Source organism: Chiloscyllium punctatum, chromosome 7, assembly GCF_047496795.1.
Source record: "Chiloscyllium punctatum isolate Juve2018m chromosome 7, sChiPun1.3, whole genome shotgun sequence".
Classification (NCBI taxonomy): Eukaryota; Metazoa; Chordata; class Chondrichthyes; order Orectolobiformes; family Hemiscylliidae; genus Chiloscyllium; species Chiloscyllium punctatum.
The window spans coordinates 133,410,701-133,432,714 of record NC_092745.1 but is presented as its reverse complement, the minus strand read 5'-3'; the positions used below and the strand labels follow the sequence as shown (position 1 = coordinate 133,432,714).

Genomic DNA, 22,014 nt, shown 5'->3' with positions numbered 1-22,014 from the left:
ACTTGCTGGAATACTCACATTCAAAGGTAAAAAAGCTATGGATAACAGTTCCAACAACAGGAACTGGAGGATTAGTGGACTTTGTGGGTGGAGCTAAGAAATAAGATGTGAATGGTGATGTTATTGGGGTTGTACTATAGGCAACCAAATAATCAATGGGAATCAGAGGAACAAATACGCAGGGAGATTGGGAGACTTGCAGGAATAATAGGGTTATCATAGGACGGGACTTTAATTTTCCTAATATAGACTGGGATTGCCAGAATGTTAAGGGATAAAGTGGGGTGGAATCTGTTAAGTGTGTTCAGGAAAGTTTCCTCAAGCATGGGGTTTATAGAGGGTCCTATTCGAGAAGGGACAAAACTCGACCTATTCTTGGGAAATAGGACAGGACAGGTGACAGAGGTTAGAGTGAGGGAGCACTTTGGGACCAGTGATCATAGTTCCATTAATTTTAAAATAGTTATGGAGAGGGACAAAACTGGTCCACATGTTCTAGCAGTCAGCCTCTCACGGCCAGACTGTGTAACAGTTTCTTCCCCCAAGCCATCAGGCTCCTTAACACTGCATGAGTGGGCTCCAGCACATCTGGATAATAGTAACAGGATAGGACAGAGTCAGCATGGATTTATGAAGGGGAAATCATGCTTGACTAATCTTCTTGAATTTTTTGAGGATGTAACTCGGAAGATGGACGAGGGAGATCCAGTGGATGTAGTGTACCTGGACTTTCAGAAAGCTTTTGATAAAGTCCCACACAAGAGGTTAGTGAGTAAAATTAGGGCGCACGGGATTGGGGGCAAAGTACTAGATTGGATAGAGAATTGGTTGGCTAACAGGAAACAAAGGGTAGTGATTAACGGCTCCATTTCGAAATGGCAGGCAGTGACCAGTGGGGTACCGCAGGGATCCGTGCTGGGACCGCAGCTTTTTACAATATATGTAAATGATATAGAAGATGGTATCAGCAATAACATTAGCAAATTTGCTGATGACACAAAGCTAGGTGGTAGGGTGAAATGTGATGAGGATGTTAGGGGATTACAGGGTGACCTGGACAAGTTAGGTGAGTGGGCAGATGCATGGCAGATGCAGTTTAATGTGGATAAATGTCTGGTTATCCACTTTGGTGGCAAGAACAGGAAGGCAGATTACTACCTCAATGGTATCAAATTAGGTAAAGGGGCTGTTCAGAGAGATCTGGGTGTTCTTGTCCACCAGTCAATGAAGGCAAGCATGCAGGTACAGCAGGTCGTGAAGAAGGCTAATAGCATGCTGGCCTTCATAACAAGAGGGATTGAGTATAGAAGCAAAGAGGTGCTTCTGCAGCTGTACAGGGCCCTGGTGAGACCACACCTGGAGTACTGTGTACAGTTCTGGTCTCCAAATTTGAGGAAAGACATTCTGGCTATTGAGGGAGTGCAGCGTAGGTTCACGAGGTCAATTCCTGGAATGGCAGGATTGCCTTACACGGAAAGACTGAAGCGACTGGGCTTGTATACCCTTGAGTTTAGAAGACTGAGAGGGGATCTGATTGAAACGTATAGGCTTATGAAAGGACTGGACACTCTGGCAGGAGGGAACATATTTCCGTTGATGGGGGAGTGCCGAACCAGAGGACACAACTTAAAAATACGGGGTAGACCATTTAGGACAGAGATGAGGAGAAACTACTTCACACAGAGAGTGGTGGCTGTGTGGAATGCTCTGCCCCAGAGGGCAGTGGAGGCCCAGTCTCTGGATTCTTTTAAGAAAGAATTGGATAGAGCTCTTAAAGATAGTGGAGTCAAGGGGTATGGAGATAAGGCTGGAACAGGATACTAATTAGGAATGATCAGCCATGATCATATTGAATGGCGGTGCAGGCTCGAAGGGCAGAATGGCCTACTCCTGCATCTATTGTCTATTGTCTATTGTCTATTGTCTATTGTTTACATCTGGAATTCTTTGCATGACTTTGAAGTGCTGCTGGAACAATGTCTATTAATTATCATTCCTTTATTACACTGAAATTTGTGTTTTGCACTTCTTATTCACTTTATGCCGCCCTTTGTACGATTGTGTAGCTTGTGCTGTCCATGTAGCACCTTGGTCCCCGGAGGAACACTGTCTTGTTTTTTACTGTATCAGTTGTATGTGGTAGAAATGACAAATAAAAACTACTCTACTGTACATTATTCTAAACTGGGGCAAGGTGAATTTTGATGGAATGCGACAGGAGCTTGCAGAAGTTGATTAAGTTTGTGGGCAGAGACCTCCGGCAAGTGGGAAGCCTTGAAAACTGAGAGAGCGAGAGTTCACGGTCTATATGTTCCTGTGAGGGTGAAGGGCAAGGTTGGCAGGAATAGAGAACCCTGGATGACAAGAGATAGTGAGGCTTTGACTAGAAAAAAAGGAGGTGTGGTTCAGGTACAGGCAGCTGGGATCAAGGGAATCCCTGGAGCTATATAGGGAATACAGGAGTTTACTGAAGAAGGAAATCAGGAGGGCGAAAAGGGGGCACAAGATATTCTGGGCTGAGAAGATTAGGGTGAATCCAAAGAGGTTCTTTAAATATATTAAAGGAAAAAGAGTAACTAGAGAGAGAGTATAGGGCCCTCAAGGACCAAAGTGACCATGTCTGTGCAGAACCGCAGGAGTTGGGAGAGGTTCTCAATGAATATTTCTCTTTTGTGTTTACCATGGAGAAAGACATGAAGACTTGGGAACTTGGGGAAGTTAGTGGTGAGATCTTGGAGACAGTACATATCACAGAAGAGAAGGTATTGGATGCATTAGAATGTATAAAAGTGGTTAAGTCTCTTGGTCCTGACCAGATATAGCCAAGAACACTGCAAGAGGTTAGAGAAGAAATTTTGGGGGCCCTGGCTGATATGTTTTGCATCATTGTTAGCCACAGGTGAGGTCCCAGAAGACTGGAGGGTGGAGAATGTTGTGCCATTATTTAAGAAGGGTTGCAAAGAAAATCCTGGGAACTATAGACCAGTAAGCCTAACATCTGTGGTGGGTGAGTTACTTGAGAAGTTTTTGAGGGATAAGATTTACATGCATTTGGAAAGACAGGATTTGATTAGGAACTGTCAGCATGGCTGTGTGGATGGGAGATCATGCCTCACAAATTTGTTAGAGTTTTTTGATGAAGTGACCAGGAAGGTTGATGAGGGCAGGCCGGTCTATATGGATTTCAATAAGGCCGTTGTTAAGATTCCACATGGTACGCTGCTCTGGAAGGTCAGATCGCATGGAATCCAGGGCAAGCTGACAAATTGGATACACAATTGGCTTAATGGTAGGAAACAGAGGGTAATAGTGGAAGTATGCTTGACAGACTGGAGGCCTGTGACTGGTGGAGTGCCTCAGGGATCGGTGCTGGGCCCATTGTTGTTTGTTATCAATGATTTGGATGAGAATGTACAAGGCAGGATTAGTAAGTTTGCAGATGACAACTAAAGTAGGCAGTATCATGGAAGTGAGGAAGGTTATCAGAATTTGCAGCAGGACCTTGATCAGCTGGGGGAGTGGGCCAAGAAATGGCAAATGGGGTTTAATAATTGTTAAGTGTGAGGTCTTGCATTTTGGAAAGTCAAATCAAGGTAGGAGTTTCATGGTGAATGGTAGGGCCTTAAGGAGTGTAGTGGAACAGAGGGACCTTGGAGCTCAGGTGCATGGTTCTCTAAAAGTGGAGTCACAGGTAGACAGGGCAGTGAGGAAGGCTTTTGGCACAATGGCTTTCATTAGTCAGGGCACTGAGTATAGAAGTTGGGAAATTATGTTGCAGTTGTACAGGACATTGGTAAGGCTGCACTTGGATATTGTGTTACGTTTTGGTCACCTTGCTATTGGAAGGATGTTATTAAACTGAAAATTTACAAGATTGTTACCAGGGCTCAATGGCCTGAATTATAGGGAGAGGTTGGTCAAGTTAGGACAAGATTTAGAGTGTAGGAGACTGAAGGGGGAGTCTTATAGAGGTGTATAAGATCATGAGAGGCATGGATAGATTGAATGTGCTCAATCTTTTTCCCAAGGTTGGGGAATCGAGGGTTAGACAGCATCAGGTTAAGGTTAGAGGGTGGTACGCATATGGAATGAGCTGCCAGTGGTTGAGGCGGGTACATTTGAAAGGCATTTGGACAAATACATGGATAGGAAAGACTTAGAAGGATACGGGCCAAATGCAGGGAAATGGTGTTCGTGTGGACGGACATTTTGGTCGTCATGGTCCAATTTGGGCCAAAGGGCCTGTCTCTGTGCTGTAGGACTCTGTGACTCAATAACAGAGGAACTGAGACATGATAGAGATCAGAAATATAACAAAGTTGGTAACTGATAGTCTTTGGTCTTTGACAGTAGAGAGAACATGGAGGCTGAAACTTCCCTCACGATCAAGTAGGTCACCAAGTTGTCTGGGCCTGACACTAGATCCTTTCAAACTCCAAAATAATTAAAAACAATATCAGACTTTCCTCCTCCTTACCTGAAGACATGCTTAAGTTCCAGAAGTTCATTGTCTTTGATGCACAGATCATCCTCCAGTCTCTCGACCACAGCACCATAAGATTCACTCACTTTCTTCTTCCATTCATCTCGGAAGAAACAACACATTTTAGTTAAAACCTCTTCCTCTCAACAAATTTCTTGCTTCCCTCTCCTTCGGCAGGTTATTCATAATTTCACCTCCACCTACTGCAGCATGAACTGAACTATACAATCCGACAGTATAGAGCAGCCCATTGGCTGCTTATTGTGGTTGTACAAGCTCTTCAAAAGAGGGAAACACTTAATCCCACTTTTCAGTGGACAGACATTAATCCCCATCTCCTGACATTTTTTGACCATTTCCAGTATTTCTCGAATTCCCTTTGTGAAAGTTATTATTGAACTTATTTCCAATGCCCATTCAGGCAGCACATTCCAGATCACAACAACACATGAGTGCTACCGAGATAACACATGGTCTGTCCCATCACAGGCCCAAACACTCTGGACCATTGATATACAAACATCAAAAATGCCTACCCCTCCATCCTCCACCTACATTTTGGAAAATCAGACCATAAGTCTCTTCTCCTTCTCCAGGTTTACAAAGTAGAAACTGAAGTGTGAGGATCTGGTACAGAAGGTCAGACAGTGGTGGTCTGAGGTAACACATTGAGTTTTGTGAAGAAGTAACAAAGAGGATTGATGAGGGCAAAGTGGTGGACATGGTCTATATGGACTTCAGTAAGGCAAGGTTCCCCATGGGAGACTGGTTAGCAAGGTTAGATCTCATGGAATACAGGGAGAACTAGCCATTTGGATACAGAACTGGCTCAAAGGTAGAAGACAGAGGGTGGTGGTGGAGGGTTGTTTTTCAGACTGGAGGCCTGTGACCAGTGGAGTGCCACAAGGATCGGAGCTGAGCCCTCTACTTTTTGTCATTTACATAAATGATTTGGATGCGAGCATAAGAGGTACAGTTAGTAACTTTGCAGATGACACCAAAATTGGAGGTGTAGTGGACAGCGAAGAGGGTTACCTTAGATTATAACAGGATCTGGACCAGATGGGCCAATGGGCTGAGAAGTGGCAGATGGAGTTCAATTTAGATTAAGGTGAGGTGCTGCATTTTGGGAAAGCAAATCTTAGCAGAACTTATACACTTAATGGTAAGGTCCTAGGGAGTGTTACTGAACAAAGAGAACTTGGAGTGCAGGTTCATAGCTCCTTGAAAGTGGAGTCACAGGTAGATAGGATAGTGAAGAAGGCGTGTGGTATGCTTTCCTTTATTGGTCAGAGTATTGAGTACAGGAGTTGGGAGGTCATGTTGCGGCTGTACAGGACACTGGTTAGGCCACTGTTGGAATATTGCGTGCAATTCTGATCTCCTTCCTATCAGAAAGATGTTGTGAAACTTGAAAGGGTTCAGAAAAGATTTACAAGGATGTTGCCAAGGTTGGAGGATTTGAGCTATAGGGAGAGGCTGAACAGGCTGAGGCTGTTTTCACTGGAGCGTTGGAGACTGAGGGGTGACCTTATCAAGGTTTACAAAATCATGAGGGGCATGGATAGGATAAATAGACAAAGTCTTTTCCCTGGGGTGGCAGAGTCCAGAATTAGAGGGCATAGGTTTAGGGTGAGAGGGGAAAGATATAAAAGAGACCTAAGGGACAACTTTTTCACACAGAGGGTGGTACGTATGTGGAATGAGCTGCCAGAGGATGTGGTGGAGGCTGGTAGAATTGCAGCACTTAAAAGGCATTTGGATGGGTATATGAATAGGAAGGGTTTGGAGGGATATGGACCGCGTGCTGGCAGGTGGGACTAGATTGGGTTGGGATATCTGGTCAGCATGGAGGGTCTGTTTCCATGCTGTACATTTCTATAACTCTGTGACTCTGTGAGCTTATATGTTACTGCTTGGAGTCAGTGGACTGGTCCATATTTAAGATCTCATCAGGCAGCCTAAAGAAGTATGCAACTACAGTCACAGAGTTCATCAGAAAGTGTGTTAATGATTGTGTGCCAATCTAGATACATCACAGCTTCATTTCGTAAACGGCTTAGCTTAAGACCACAGGATATGACAGAGAATTGTGAACATAGCCCAGTCCACGACGTAAACCAGCCTTATATCCATTCACTCCGTCTATACTTCCTGCTGTCTTTGGAAATCAGCAAACATCATCAAAGACCCTTGCCACCCCAGTTACACTCTCGTCCACCATCTTTTATCAGGCAGAAAGTACAAATGTTTGGACGCAGGTACTGACAGATTCAAGAACAGCTTCATCCCCGCCGTTATCAGATTTAAGAACAGATCTCTCATATATTAGAGTTGATCTTTTCTCCGCATCTTCTCTGTATCTGTGACACTATATTTGACCTTCTGTTCTATTACCCTGATGTATTTATGTAAGGTATGATTTGTCTGGATAGCACGCACGATATTTTTCACAATATCTTACGATATGTGACAATAATAAACCAAATCAGATCAAATTATTCTTATGCCCCTGCCTCTTTTTTACATATTGCTGTCAATCTGTGTCCTCTGAATGTTGACTTTCCAACATTGGAAGCAAGGGTTTTCCTTATTTAATTTGTCAGAACACTTCGATTAAACTCCCCTGAACCTTCTCTTCTCTCAGAAGAATAATTCTATCTTCTCAAGTGCCCACAATTTTACTGTCACTCATGCCTGCTCACATTGCAGTAAATCTCCTTTGGACCATAAAAAAATTAAATTCCAATCAGACCCATCGTATTCTGGTGAAAATTCCCATGAGAGTCTAATTGGCACATGTTAATGAATTCTACTGGTTCTGCATGAAATATGGAAAGTAGGTTTTAATATTCCACAATAACACAGGCTTCCTATTCCTGACCTCACTGGCACTGGGCACAGGAAGTAGTCCTGAGATTGCAACCCCAGAGCTCCTGCTTTTCAACTTCCTACCTAACCTCCTGAACTTCCTTTGCAGGACATCCTCTCTCTTCCTGCCCAGGTTGGTCGTACTAATAGGGAGCACAACATCGAGCTGTTCATCCTCCCCATGTATTGCAGGAGGAGCATTCCACAGAGTCGTGTTCTCCTGCTATTGTGAATCCTAGTGACTAAATCAATTTAAATCAATTTTATCAATAATTCAGGAACTGATAACACAATCTAATCCACTCATCAGCAAACCTGGGTCTCTCATTCCCACTCCCTGTACCATGCAGACTACAACCACAAAAAGTGAGTACTTTATCTTTCTCCAATTAACTAAATCTGCAAACCTGGTTCTTGAGCAGTCAAGCCTCGGTCACCTTTTCAGTCATGACTTCAGCTGTGCCCCAAAATTCGCCCCCAGGCTCACTCTCACTGACCCTACTCCCTTGGTACTTATCCTGTTTATCACCTCCAGGTTCATTTTCCTTCGCTCTGTTGCTGCTGCTGTTGCTGTTCAGATTGACCAAGGGCCTAAAGATCCGTAAAACCCTTACATGACCCCTCTCCCAGCTTTTTATCCCTGTTGTAAACAGTGACTAACATGTTTATACATTTGCAAATGAGTTACTTAGGTTCCATCGTTTTGCAATATTTCCTGTGTGTTTGTTCTCATTTCTCCCACCCAACTCCATGTTATTTATTCGCTTCATCTCTGTCATTGGATGGTGAGGAAAGCTTATGACAAATATGTGAGGTGAAGTTAGTGAGTGTCTTGTTTATCTTTGCTGCCTTCTGCTGTATCCGGAGGGTATTGATCTGGTGGTTTGACTCAATGCTCTGAATGGACAGTTCGATTGAAAGTTGATGTAACTGCAGGAGTATCTGGGGAAATTGTGTCAATGCTCCTTCACTGTCATGGGGACAGACAGAGCTACAGCACAGAGAAAGCCATTTGGCCTCAGGTGGTCAAAAACAACCACCTAACTATACAAATCCCATTTGTCTGCACTTGGCCCACAGCCTTGTATGCCTTGGCATCATGAGTGCGCATCTAAATCCTTCTTCAACGCAATGAGGGATTCTGCCTCTCCCATCCCACAGGCAGTACATCTCAGATTCCCACCACCCTGTGGGTACAAGTGTTTTTCCTCATATCACCTCTAAACCTCCTGCTCATTCACTTACATCTATGCCCATGGTCATTGACCACTCCATGTCATTATCATCTGCATTGGACGATGAACCATAAGAATATGTTGTTGATATAAGGCTGGACAGTTTTGTCTTTGTTAATATGGAATTTTGGAACCAAGCCTGTGACAAGTTATCATCACATTAGTTTGCTTAGGATTTCACACTGAAGTTGTCATGTACGGGGCATGTTTTGGTTGAGAGATCAGTCTCCTCTTGGAACTTTTCCTCTGTAATATTTCTTGAACAATTTTCCAGATTTAGTGCTGTTTGATTTGCTTATTCCCAAGTTATTTTTTAAATTGAAGATCAATGACTGAGTTATCTGAACACCAATGATGATTGTGTTGCAAATGAACTTTTGATGTACGTTTCAACAGTTGTATGATGTAAATAGCACACATAGATTTTTAATAAGGCTATCGACAGACCCTCCTAAGGGCTGGTATCTGCTATGGAAGCATGATCTCGCCAGTGTCTTATTTCTGCTTGAAGTGAACTATTGATCAGCAATGAAGTTGTCAAACATATTTCTCATTTATCAGTTGTCTAAATAACACATGATCTGATGTTCTTCTCACATAGCAGAGAAGTGTGCTACTTTGTTCCGCATTTGATTTGTTGAGGTTATTTGAAAAATTGGGAATTATGCTCAGCACATTTGATAATTTGCTGATCTATTAAATGGGTCTTTTATCTTGAATTTATCTGGTGGAAAGATCGGTACCAGAAATGATGCTGCATTGGCTGATTGTTAATACACATATGAAGTTGTTGTAGGGTCTCCCATCAGTATCTAAACAATAAGCAGATAGTGAAAAGTAGGTGGATCCTATTCGGGGCAAAGAGAGTGATGTATGATTATACATTTCTGTATACTCAAAGCAAAATTGGAGGGATATTTGTACTCAGACCTCTGGAAAGCCTGCAAGCCCTGACAGGGCTCTGTCCCACTCTGTGGGTGGAAAAGAAGCAACACTCAAAGACTCTGGAAAGAAAAACTTCAAACTCAAGCCAAGACCTGGGTGGAAGTGACCGGCTGCCTAATTAAGGATTCCCTGCAGGTGACAGTGATACCATTGCCCAAAACCAATTGAACTGTAAGAAAATCACCTCATTCCAGCCATGTATTTTGGATCCTATCTCCACAGAAATCCACTCCCTTTAGCTGATGCTTTCTACTTTGTGGGTGGCTCGGTGGCACAATGGTTAGCACTGCTGCCTCACAGCGCCAGAGACCCGGGTTCAATTCCTACCTCAGGCGATTGACTGTATGGAGTTTGCACATTCTCCCTGTGTCTGTGTGGGTTTCCTCCAGGTGCTCCGGTTTCCTCCCACAGTCCAAAAATGTGCAGGTTAGGTGAATTGGCCATGCTAAATTGCCCGTAGTGTTAGGTGTAGGGGAATGGGTCTAGGTGGGTTGCACTTGTTGGGCCGAAGGGCCTGGTTCCACACTGTAAGTAATCTAATCTACATGTGATATTTGACAGAGCTGTCTGCATAGTTTGCAGCTAAACCTTCAGTGTATCACATGCTAAAGGATAAGTTTGTTCATAATAAATATGCAATTATTTCTTTCTTATTTATGACTCTAGTGAGTTTCTTTTGTCCTTGGCAGCAGTAAAAGTTTTGCAAATTAACCGAAACAGTGATTAAACTAGTCATTTCTACGTTTGTGAATTGCGGGCTTCATTTCCAACATTCCATTCCCATTGGGTTTCTGACACCAGGCTCGCCATTTTAAAGCCATGTTTCTATTATTATAACAGATCATATTCCCACAGAACTATTAGTGCTCGGAGCTCACTATTCTCATTCACCAGACTTTATACATTCACGAGGAGAAAGTGAGGACCGCAGATGCTGGAGATCAGAGCTGAAAATGTGTTGCTGGAAAAGCGCAGGACGAAGAAGGGCTCATGCCCGAAACGTCGATTCTCCTGTTCCTTGGATGCTGCCTGACCTGCTGTGCTTTTCCAGCAACACATTTTCAGCTTTATACATTCACATACATGCATTGTAAAGTTGTTGTTGCAGTTTTTGCAGTCCTTCGCCTTATACTGTCTAGTGTCTTACAACTGTCTTCTCTGGTACTGCCCGACACTCTTCAGTCAGAGAGTGGGAAAGCGATGGAATTCATTGCCACAGAAGGCTGTGGAGGCTGGGTCATTGAGTATATTTAAGACAGAGATGGATAGGTTCTTGATTATCAAGAGTTATAGCTGGGGGAAAGGCAATTCTGATGCGATTAGGCAAGATTTAGGATGCACGAGGTGGGGAATGAGACTGCAGGGGATGGGTACAACTGAAATGTGGAGCTTATTCAAGGAACAGCTACTGAGTGTCCTTGATAAGTATGTACCTGTCAGGCAGGGAGGGAGTGATCGAACGAGGGAGCCGTGGTTTACTAAAGAAGTTGAAGCTCTTGTTAATAGGAAGAAGAAGGCTTATGTTAGGATGAGACATGAAGGTTCAGTTAGGGCGCTTGACAGTTATAAGTTAGCCAGGAAAGACCTAAAGAGAGAGCTAAGAAGAGCCAGGAGCGGACATGAGAAGTCTTTGGCAGATAGGATCAAGGAAAACCCTTAAGCTTTCTATAGCTACATCAGGAATAAAAGAATGACTAGAGTAAGATTAGGGCCTGTCAAGGATAGTAGTGGGAAGTTGTGTGTGGAATCTGAAGAGATAGAAGAGGTGATGAATATTTTTTGTGAGTATTCACACAGGAAAAAGACAATGTTGTCGAGGAGAATACTGAGATACAGGCTACTAGACTAGACAGGATTGAGGTTCACAAGGAGGAGGTGTTAGCAATTCTGGAAAGTGTGAAAATTGATAAATCCCCTGGGCTGGATGGGATTAGTCCTGGAATTCTCTGGGAAGCCAGGGAGGAGATTGCCGAGCCTTTGGCTTTGATCTTTATGTTGTCATTGTCTACAGGAATAGTACCAGAAGACTGGAGAATAGCAAATGTTGTCCCCTTGTTCAAGAAGGGGAGTAGAGACAACCCTGGTAATTATAGACCAGTGAGCCTTACTTCAGTTGGGGGTAAAGTGTTGGAAAAGGTTATAAGAGATGGGATTTATAATCATCTAGAGAGGAATATGTTGATTAGAGGTAGTCAACAAGGTTTTGTGAAGGGTAGGTCATGCCTCATAAATATTATTGAGTTCTTTGAGAAGGTGACCACACAGGTGGATGAGGGTAAAGCGGTTGATGTGGTGTATATGGATTTCAGTAAAGTGGTAGGTTATTGTAGAAAATACGGTGGCATGGGATTGAGGGTAATTTAGCAGCTTGGATCTGAAATTGGCTAGCTGAAAGAAAGCAGAGTGTGGTGGTTGATGGGATAAGTTACTAGTGGTGTACTGCTGTTTGTCATAACCATGAATGACCTGGATGAGGGCTTAGAAGGATGGGTTAGTAAATTTATGGAGGACATTAAGGTTGGTAGAGTTGTAGACAGTGCTGAAGGATGTTGCAGATTACAGAGGGACACTGAAAAGCTGCCGAGCTGGGCTGAGAGGTGGCAAATGGAGTTTATTACGGAAAAGTGTAAGATTCTTGGCAGTGTAGATGAGCAGAGAGATCTTGGTGTCCAATTGCATAGATCCCTGAAAGTTGCCACCCAGGTTGTTAAGGTTGTTAAGAAGGCGTACGGTGTGTTATTGGTAGAGGGATTGAGTTTCAGAGCCACGAGGTCATGCTGTAGCTATACTTGGAGAATTGCATACAGTTCTGGTCACCACATTATATGAAGGATGTGGAAGCTTTGGAAAGGGTTCAGAGGAGAATTACTAGGATGTTGCCTGGTATGGAGGGAAGGTGTTATGAGGAAAGGCTGAGGGATTTGAGGCTGTTTTCATTAGAGAGAAGAAGGTTAAGATGAGACTTAATTGAGACATAAAGATAATCAGAGGGTTAGACAGGGTGGACAGTGAGAGCCTTTTTCCTAGGATGATAATGGCTAGCACAAGGGGACATAGCCTTAAACTGAGGGGTGATAGATATAGGACAGATGTCAGAGGTAGTTTCTTTATTAAGAGAGTAGTAGGGGTCTGGAACACCCTGCCTGCAACAGTAATAGACTCGCCAACTTTAAGGGCATTTAAATGGTTATTGGATAAACATCTGGATAAAAATGGAATAGTGTAGGTTAGAGGCTTCAGATCAATTTCACAGGGCGGCACAACATCAAGGGCCAAAGGGCCTGTACTGAGCTGTAATGTTCGATGTTCTATATCAAGGGGATCAAGGGTTACAGGAGAAAGCAGGAGAATGGGGTTGAGAAACCCATCAGCCATGATTGAATGGTGGAGCAGACTCGTTGGGCTGAATGGCCTACGTTTTGCTCCTATGTCTTATGGTCTTATTCTTTAATGCCCTTTATTATTCTCTACTTGTTGTCTCTGATGTCCACCCTGTTGCCAGTTCAGACCTTTCCCAATGACACAAGTGAATATTTCCACCGAGGTCATTGGTGCCAATTCTGTTCAGGTCCAGTATGTTTCTATTGGGTAGGTGTCTCCAGAAAGGACTCTGGGATCCATGAACCTGCATCATGTCTCAACCCACATATTGACCCCACTTCTACTCTAGTCTGCACATAACTCTGGGAATAGTTCTGGGATGACCACTTTGAGGTCCTGCTTTTTAACATCTTCCTTATTTCCTATAAATCTGACCATAAGACATGAATACCAACTCTCTGCATGACACGGGTACCATCATGTACCACAATCCCTGGCTCACTGCCTTCCCTGGCTCAACACCCACTCCACGCTGTCCCAGACACTGAAACCAGAGAGGCTACACACCATGTGGGCCTCACATTGGGTGCTGTGAATCTCAGGCTGATTTACTGAGCATATTCAAACTTAAGATGGACAGATATTTGAATTCTACATTTATGGGCAGCAGACAAGAACGGAGAGTTAAGGCCAAGGTCAGATCTGTCCTGATTTTACTGAATGACAAAGCAGGCTTGAGGAGCTGAACGGTTGAGATATTTTTAACCGACCTATTCAGACATGTCTAGGGCAGATGGGTCCTGAACTTGCACCTTCTGGCCCACAGGTAGGGGACACCACCATAGCAGCCCTCAGAATGGCCTATTCTTGCTGTTGTTTGTTCTGCTCTTAATTGGGAATTTGGTGCCTTGGTTTAGTACAGAATGACCATCAAATCTCCAAGCAGAAAGGTCAGTAATTTAACAGAGAAAAAGCACTGGTATTATCTGGAAGGGAGGTATGAGGGGTGGTTCCAAAGCAGTAAGAATTAATGTTTTCAGAGGCACAGTCTGTCATACTAACACACTGAGCACAAAGTCTGATATCTGCATTACACATGGAATGAGCAGACACATTTTTACCATTGCTGTTTTGATCTTCACATTAACATTCATTTCAGCCTCACAGAGATTCTTTTACCTGTGCAGGTCTGGTTCGGCCTGGATTTGTAGTTTCCCATCGTGTTTCTTCTCTTGTCAGCTTTTAGAAAGGTGGAATGTCACTCCCTTTCTCCCAACAATAAGAGTGTTTTCCACAGAGTGACCCTGCTGATAAACCAGGCCAAAAATAAACCGAGACGCTCACTGTGGAATGTTGGAATACAATCACAGGACAAAATAAAACTCCCTGGCGCGTGGACCTAGGAATCAAAGCAGCAGCTGGGACCTGTCAAAGTGCTCAAATTACCAAGCAACACTTCCATCATAACCAGAACAGAAAGAAGTCATTCAGGCAAACGTTTTAAAGAATTGTTTTTGGGATGTGCACATCAGAATCCAATCTGGAATTTATTGTCCAGCATTATAGATCTTGAGAAAGTGGTGATGAGCTGCCTTCTGTCACTGCAGTCTGAGGGGAGTGGGTAAATGCTGTAGTTCTGTCATGGAAAGAGTTCCAGATTTCTGACTCAAGGGCAGTGAAGAAATAACTATTAGAGACAGAGTTAAACCTCCCACATCACCAGGTTATAGTCAACCCAACCCCAGGTTATAGTCAACACATCACCAGGCTAAAGGAGCCTTCCACATCCATCAAAGTTTTACCTGCACATCCACTAATATCATTTATTGTATCCGTTGCTCCCGATGTGGTCTCCTCTACATTGGGGAGACTGGACGCCTCCTAGCAGAGCACTTTAGGGAACATCTCCGAGACACCCGCACCAATCAACCAAACCACCCCGTGGCCCAACATTTCAACTCCCCCTCCCACTCTGCCGAGGACATGGAGGTCCTGGGCCTCCTTCACCGCCGCTCCCTCACCACCCGACGCCTGGAGGAAGAACGCCTCATCTTCCACCTCGGAACACTTCAACCCCAGGGCATCAATGTGGACTTCAAAAGCTTCCTCATTTCCCCTTCCCCCACCTCATCCTAGTTTCAAACTTCCAGCTCAGTTACTGTCTCCTTGACTTGTCCGACCTGCCTATCTTCTTTTCCACCTATCCACTCCACCCTCTCCTCCTTGACCTATCACCTTCATCCCCTCCCCCACTCACCCATTGTACTCTATGCTACTCTCTCCCCACCCCCACCCTCCTCTAGCTTATCTCTCCACGCTTCAGGCTCACTGCCTTTATTCCTGATGAAGGGCTTTTGCCAGAAACGTCGATTTCGCTGCTCGTTGGATGCTGCCTGAACTGCTGTGCTCTTCCAGCACCACTAATCCAGTATTTGGTTTTCAGCATCTGCAGTCATTTTTTTTACCAGGTTATGGTCAACCAAACCCCAGGTTATAGTCAACACATCACCAGGTTATAGTCAACTCAACCCCAGGTTATAGTTCAACATGTTTATTTGGAGACATTAGCTTTCGAAGCACCACTCCTTCATTAGGTAGTTAAGGAGCAGTGCTCTGAAAGCTAGCACCTCCAAATAAACCATGTTGGACTATAAGGAGACAGTGAGGTCTGCAGTTGCTGGAGATCAGAGTTGAGAGTGTGGTGCTGGAAAAGCACAGCAGGTCAAGCAGCATCCGAGGAGCAGGAAAATCGATGTTTCAGGCTGGAGCCCTTCATCAGGAATGTTGGACTATAACCAGGTGTTGTGTGACTTTTAACTTTGTCCACCCAGTCCAACACGGGAACCTCTAAATCATGGAGATAGATATATTCTGACCAACTTCCTCAGGTAAATTATGCTCTTGAGCAGGTACAACTTGACCATGGGCCTGCGAGCCAAGAGATAGAGACACTAATACTGCTCCACATGAGGCCCTCTGTTATGATCCAAGCTAGGACAGTGTTAGACAGTCAGGAGTTCCAATTTGTTAATTTTGCCCTAGGTGCTGGAATTAGCTGATTTACAATTGAATTGAATTGAGTTGAAATAGTTTGCTTTATTGCCTCATGTACTCAAACAACAGACTACAGTCAAAAGTCTGTTAGTCATTACTTACAGTGCCACCTTAGCTACAAGTGTACCCGGTATAATCCTTAGTTTCAGTGCAGAGAAATAAGGAAAAAGGTTACATTATAGCTATACCCAGCATGACCATAATTACATTACAGCTACACACAGTATGACCGTTACATTACAGTTATACACAATATCACCATAGTCACATTACAGTTGTACTCAGTATGACCATAGTTACATTACAGCTACACACAGTCTGACCATAGTTACATTACAACTACACACAGTATCACATTACAGTTACATTACAGTGACATTACAGCTCCACCCAGCATGACCATAGTTACATTACAGCTACACACAGTATGACCATAGTTACACACAGTACCACCATAGTTACATCAAACATATACACAGCATAAACACAGTTACATTACAGCTACACACAGTATGACCATAGTTACACACAGTACCACCATAGTTACATCAAACATATACACAGCATAAACACAGTTACATTACAGCTACACACAGTATGACCATAGTTACACACAGTACCACCATAGTTACATCAAACATATACACAGCATAAACACAGTTACATTACAGCTACACACAGTATGACCATAGTTACACACAGTACCACCATAGTTACATCAAACATATACACAGCATAAACACAGTTACATTACAGCTACACACAGTATGACCATAGTTACACACAGTACCACCATAGTTACATCAAACATATACACAGCATAAACACAGTTACATTACAGCTACACACAGTATGACCATAGTTACACACAGTACCACCATAGTTACATCAAACATATACACAGCATAAACACAGTTACATTACAGCTACACACAGTATGACCATAGTTACACTACAGTTATACATCATATGACCATGGTTACATTACAGCTATACACAATATGATCATCTTTACATTATGGTTATACACAGCATGACCATAGTTACAATACAGCTATACACAGTATGACCATCTTTACATTATAGCTACATGCAGTATGATCATCGTTACATGACAGTTACACACAGTCTGACCATAGTTACATTACAGCTACATACAGTATCACCATAGTTACATTACAGTTATATACAGTATGACCATAGATACATTAGAGCTACACACAGTATGACTGTTGTTACATTAGTTATTCACTGTGTGACCATAATTACATTACAGCTACACACAGTATGACCATCATTACATTACAATTATGCACAGCATGACCATAGTTAGATTACAGTGACACAGCATGACTATAGTTACATTACAGCTACACACAGTATGATCATAGTTACAGTAGAGCTACACACAGTATTACCATTGTTACATTACAGCCATACACAGTATTGCCATAGTTACATTACAGCTACACAGTGTATGACCATTGCTACATTGCAGTTATACACTGTATGACCATCATCACATTACAGCTACACACAGCATGACCATAGTTAATTTACAGTTATACACAGTATAACCATCATTACATTAAAGTTATACACAGTATGACCATAGTTACATTACAGCTATACACAGCATGACCATAGTTAATTTACAGTTATACACAGTATAACCATCATTACATTAAAGTTATACACAGTATGACCATAGTTACATTACAGCTACACACAGTATGACCATTGCTACATTACAGCTATACACAGTATGACCATCGTTACATTAGTTATAAACAATATGACTATAGTTAAATTACAGCTACACACACTATGACCATAGTTACATTACAGCTATACACAGTGTGACCATCATCACATTACACTTATATACAGTATGACCATAGTTACAATACAGTTACAAGCAGTATGACCATCATTACATTACAGTTATATACAGTTATTACTATAGTTACATTACAGCTATACACAGTATGACCTTAGTTACATTACAGCTACACACACTATATCCATACTTACATTACAGTTATACACAGTATGACCATCTTTACATTACAGTTATACACAATATTTCCATAGTTATATTACACAGTGAACATAGAAAATAAAGCATAGAAAGGTTCAGCACAGAATTGGCCCTTTGGCCCACGATGTCTTTCCGAGGATTATTCCTAATCTAAAATAAAATACCCTAACCTACGCACCCCTCAATTCACTGCTATCCATGTCTATGTCCAGCAGTCACTTAAATGTCCCTAATGACTCTGTTTCTACCACCACTGCTGGCAACGCATTCCATGCATTCACAACTCTCTGCGTAAAGAACCTACCTCTGACGTCCCCTCTATACCTGCCTCCTAATATCTTAAAACTATGATCCCTCGTGCCAGTCAATCCTGCCCTGGGGAAACGTCTCTGGCTATTGACTCTATCCGTGCCTCTCATTGCCTTGTATACCTCAATCAGTCACCTCTCTTCCTTCTTCTCTCCAGAGAGAAAGTTCCGACCTTAGTCATCCTCTCTTCAGACAGGCCTTCCAGACCAGGCAGCATCCTGGTAAACCTTCTTTGCACCCTCTCCAAAGCCTCTGTATCTTTCCTATAGTAGGGTGACCAGAAGTGGACACAATATTCCGAGTGTGGTCTCACCAGGGTTTTGTAGAGCTGCAGCAAACGCTCGCAGCTCTTAAACTCGATTCCCCTGTTAATGAAAGCCAAAACACCAAATGCTTTCTTAACAACCCTATCCACTTGGGTCAACTTTGAGGGATCTGTACACTTGAACACCAAGATCCCGCTGTTCCTCCACACTGCCAAGAATCCTGTCTTTAATCCTATATTCAGCATTCGAGTTCGACCTTCCAAAATGCATCACTTCACATTTATCCAGGTTGAACTCCATCTGCCATTTCCCAGGCCAGCTCTGCATCCTGTCTATATCAGGCTGCAGCCTGCAATAGCCCTCAATACTATCAACGGCACATCCAACCTTTATGTCATCTGCATATTTACTAACCCACCCCTCAACCTCCGCATCCAAGTCATTTATAAAAGCTACAAAGAGCAGAGGCCTAAGATACGAGTCCTGCGGAACCCCACTCAAAATTGACCTCCAGCCAGAATACTTTCCATCTACAACCACTCTCTACCTCCTGTCAGTCAACCAATTCTGAATCCAGATAGCCAAATCTCCTTGTATCCCATACCTCCTGACTTTATGAATGAGCCTACCATGGGGAACCTTACTCAATGCCTTGCTGAAGTCCACATTCACCACATCTACTGCTCGACCGTCATCGATGTTTTGTCACCTCCTCAAAGAACTCAATAAGATTTGTGAGGCATGACATGCCCCTCACAAAACCATGCTGTTCTATCCCTCTATTTCCAAAACCTTGCTAACCACAGACATAAGACTGACTGGTCTTTAATTGTCAGGGATTTCACTATTACCCTTCTTGAAAGGACCTCGGATAAATCTGGTCTGGCCCTGGGGCTTATCAATCTTAATGTTTCCCAAAACTTATAGCACATCAACTTCATCAATCTTGATCTGGTCAAGACTGTTTCCCAGCTCCTCAAAGTTCTCATTCACAACAAGGTCCCTTTCCTTGGTGAAAAATGAAACAAAAAACTAATGTAGGGCTTCCCCTACCTGCTCAGTCTCCACGCACAAGTTCCCTCTGCTATCCCTGATCGGCCCTACCTTCTCCCTGAGTATTCTCTTATTCCTCACTTAAGAGTAAAATGCCTTTGGGTTCTCCCTAATCCTTCCTGCCAAGCCTTTCACGTGTCCCCTCCTGGCTCTCCTCAGTCCAACATTTCAACTCCCCCTCCCACTCTGCCGAGGATATGGAGGTCCTGGGCCTCCTTCACCGCCGCTCCCTCACCACCAGACGCCTGGAGGAAGAACGCCTCATCTTCCGCCTCGGAACACTGCAACCCCAGGGCATCAATGTAGACTTCAACAGTTTCCTCATTTCCCCTTCCCCCACCTCACCCTAGTTCTAAACTTCCAGCTCAGTAACTGTCCCCTTGACTTGTCCGGACTTGTCCTACCTGCCTATCTTCTTTTCCACCTATCCACTCCACCCTCTCCTCCTTGACCTATCACCTTCATCCCCTCCCCCACTCACCCATTGTACTCTATGCTGCTTTCTCCCCACCCCCACTCTCCTCTAGCTTATCTCTCCAAGCTTCAGGCTCACTGCCTTTATTCCTGATGAAGGGCTTTTGCCCGAAATGTCGATTTCGAAGCTATCTGGATGCTGCCTGAACTGCTGTGCTCTACCAGAACCACTAATCCAGAATCTGGTTTCCAGCATCTGCAGTCATTGTTTTTATCTCCTCAGTCCATTTCTGAGCTCCTTTCTCTCAAGCCTGTAATCCTCTAAAGTTGTGCTAGATCCTTGCTTCCTCCACCTTACGTAAGCTGCCTTCTTCCTTTTGCTGAGAAGTTCCTCTGTTCTCGTCATCCAAGGTTCCATAATCTTACCCCTTCTTACCTGCCTCAGAGGAACAAATTCATGCATCACTCACAACAACTGCCCCTTAAATAGTCTCCACATGTCTGCTGTGCCCTTTCTGTGGAACAATTGCTCCCAGTCTGTACTTCCCAACTCTTGTCTGACAGTGTCATAATTTCCTTTTCCCCAATTAAATATCTTCCCTTGGTAACTGCTCCTTTCCCTCTCCATGGCTATGGTAAATGTGAGGCAGTGATGGTCATTGTCACAAAGTGTTCTCCCACCGTGAGATCTGACACCTGTCCTTTCTTCAGTGCTGTGGGGTTTAATTAGATTCCCTACAGTGTGGAAACAGGCCCTTCGGCCCAACCAGTCCAGACCAACCCTCCCAGACCCATTTCCCCTCTGACTAATGCACCTAATACTACGGGCAATTTAGCATGGCCAATCCACCTGACCTGCACATCTTTGGACTGTGGGAGGAAACCAAAGCACCCGGAGGAAACCCACGCAGACACGGGGAGAACGTGCAAACTCCACACAGTCGCCCGAGGCTGGAATCGAACCTGGGACCCCGGTGCTGTGAGGCAGCAGTGCTAGTCACTGAGCCACTGTGCCTCCCAGTTGCACTCATGTAACTACAAATGCTTACATTTATATCACAACAGTACAGTGGAATTTGAATTCAATAAAAATCTGAAATAAAGAGTCCAATGATGACCATGAAACCATTGTCAATTGTTGGAAAAACCCATCTAGTTCACTTTTGTTCTTTACAGAAGGAAACTGCCATCCTCACCTGGTTTGGCCTACATGTGACTCCACAGTCTATTAGCACTGTGGATGACTCTTAACTTCCCTCTGGTCAATTAGGGATGGGCAATGAATGCTGTTGAGCCAGTGATACCCTCTTCCAAAGAATGAATAAAAGAAAATATATATTAGCATAGAGGGAGGATTTATTCAAGGGCAGAAAACAGAGTAGGAATAAACAGGTTATTGTCAAAGCATCATATTGTGCAGGAAAGGCCTTTCAGCCCATCGAGTCTGCGCCGACATAACTACCACTAAAAGTGCACTAGTCCCAATTTCCTGCACATGTCTCATATCCCTGAATGTTATGATATTTGAAGTGCCCATCCAAATATTTTTTAAAGGTTGTAATGTTTCCAGCCTCTGCTACCTTCCCAGGCAGCGCATTCCAGATTCCCACCACCCACCGAGTGAATGTTTATTTCCCAAATCCCCCCTGAATCTCCTGCCCCTTATCCTAAAACTGTGCCCTCCCATGATTGACTCCTCAACCAAGGGGAACAGCTGCTCTCTATTCACATTATCCATATCTCTCATAATCTTATACACCTCAACCATTCCCCTTTAGTCTTCTCTGCTCTGAATAAAACAATCAAAGCTGATCTAGTCTCTCCTTGCCATTCAATTTTTCAAACCCAGGCGACATCCCTGGTGTACCACATCTGTATTCCCCTCTAGTGCTCTCACACCCTTCCTGTAGTGAGGTGACCAGAACTGCACACAGTACTCCAGCTGTGGCCTGACCAATGCTCTCTAAAAACCCACCATTACCTCCTTGCTCTTACACACTGTGGTATGACTGATGGAAGCAA

General features: G+C 43.6%; 1 protein-coding gene across 1 annotated transcript in view; it reads right to left on the bottom strand.

Annotated features, from left to right (window-relative positions):
* tnni3k (TNNI3 interacting kinase) overlaps positions 1 to 14,140 on the bottom strand; it is a 168,455-nt gene extending 154,315 nt beyond the window's left edge. Inside the window, exons 1-2 of the mRNA XM_072574886.1 lie at positions 14,035 to 14,140; positions 4,478 to 4,586 (exon numbers count right to left, since the gene is read on the bottom strand). Coding sequence (XP_072430987.1) covers positions 4,478 to 4,586; positions 14,035 to 14,074 — 149 coding nt within the window. The 5' untranslated portion in view covers positions 14,075 to 14,140. The remainder of the gene's footprint in view (positions 1 to 4,477; positions 4,587 to 14,034) is intronic.
* Between the last annotated feature and the right edge of the window lie 7,874 nt (positions 14,141 to 22,014).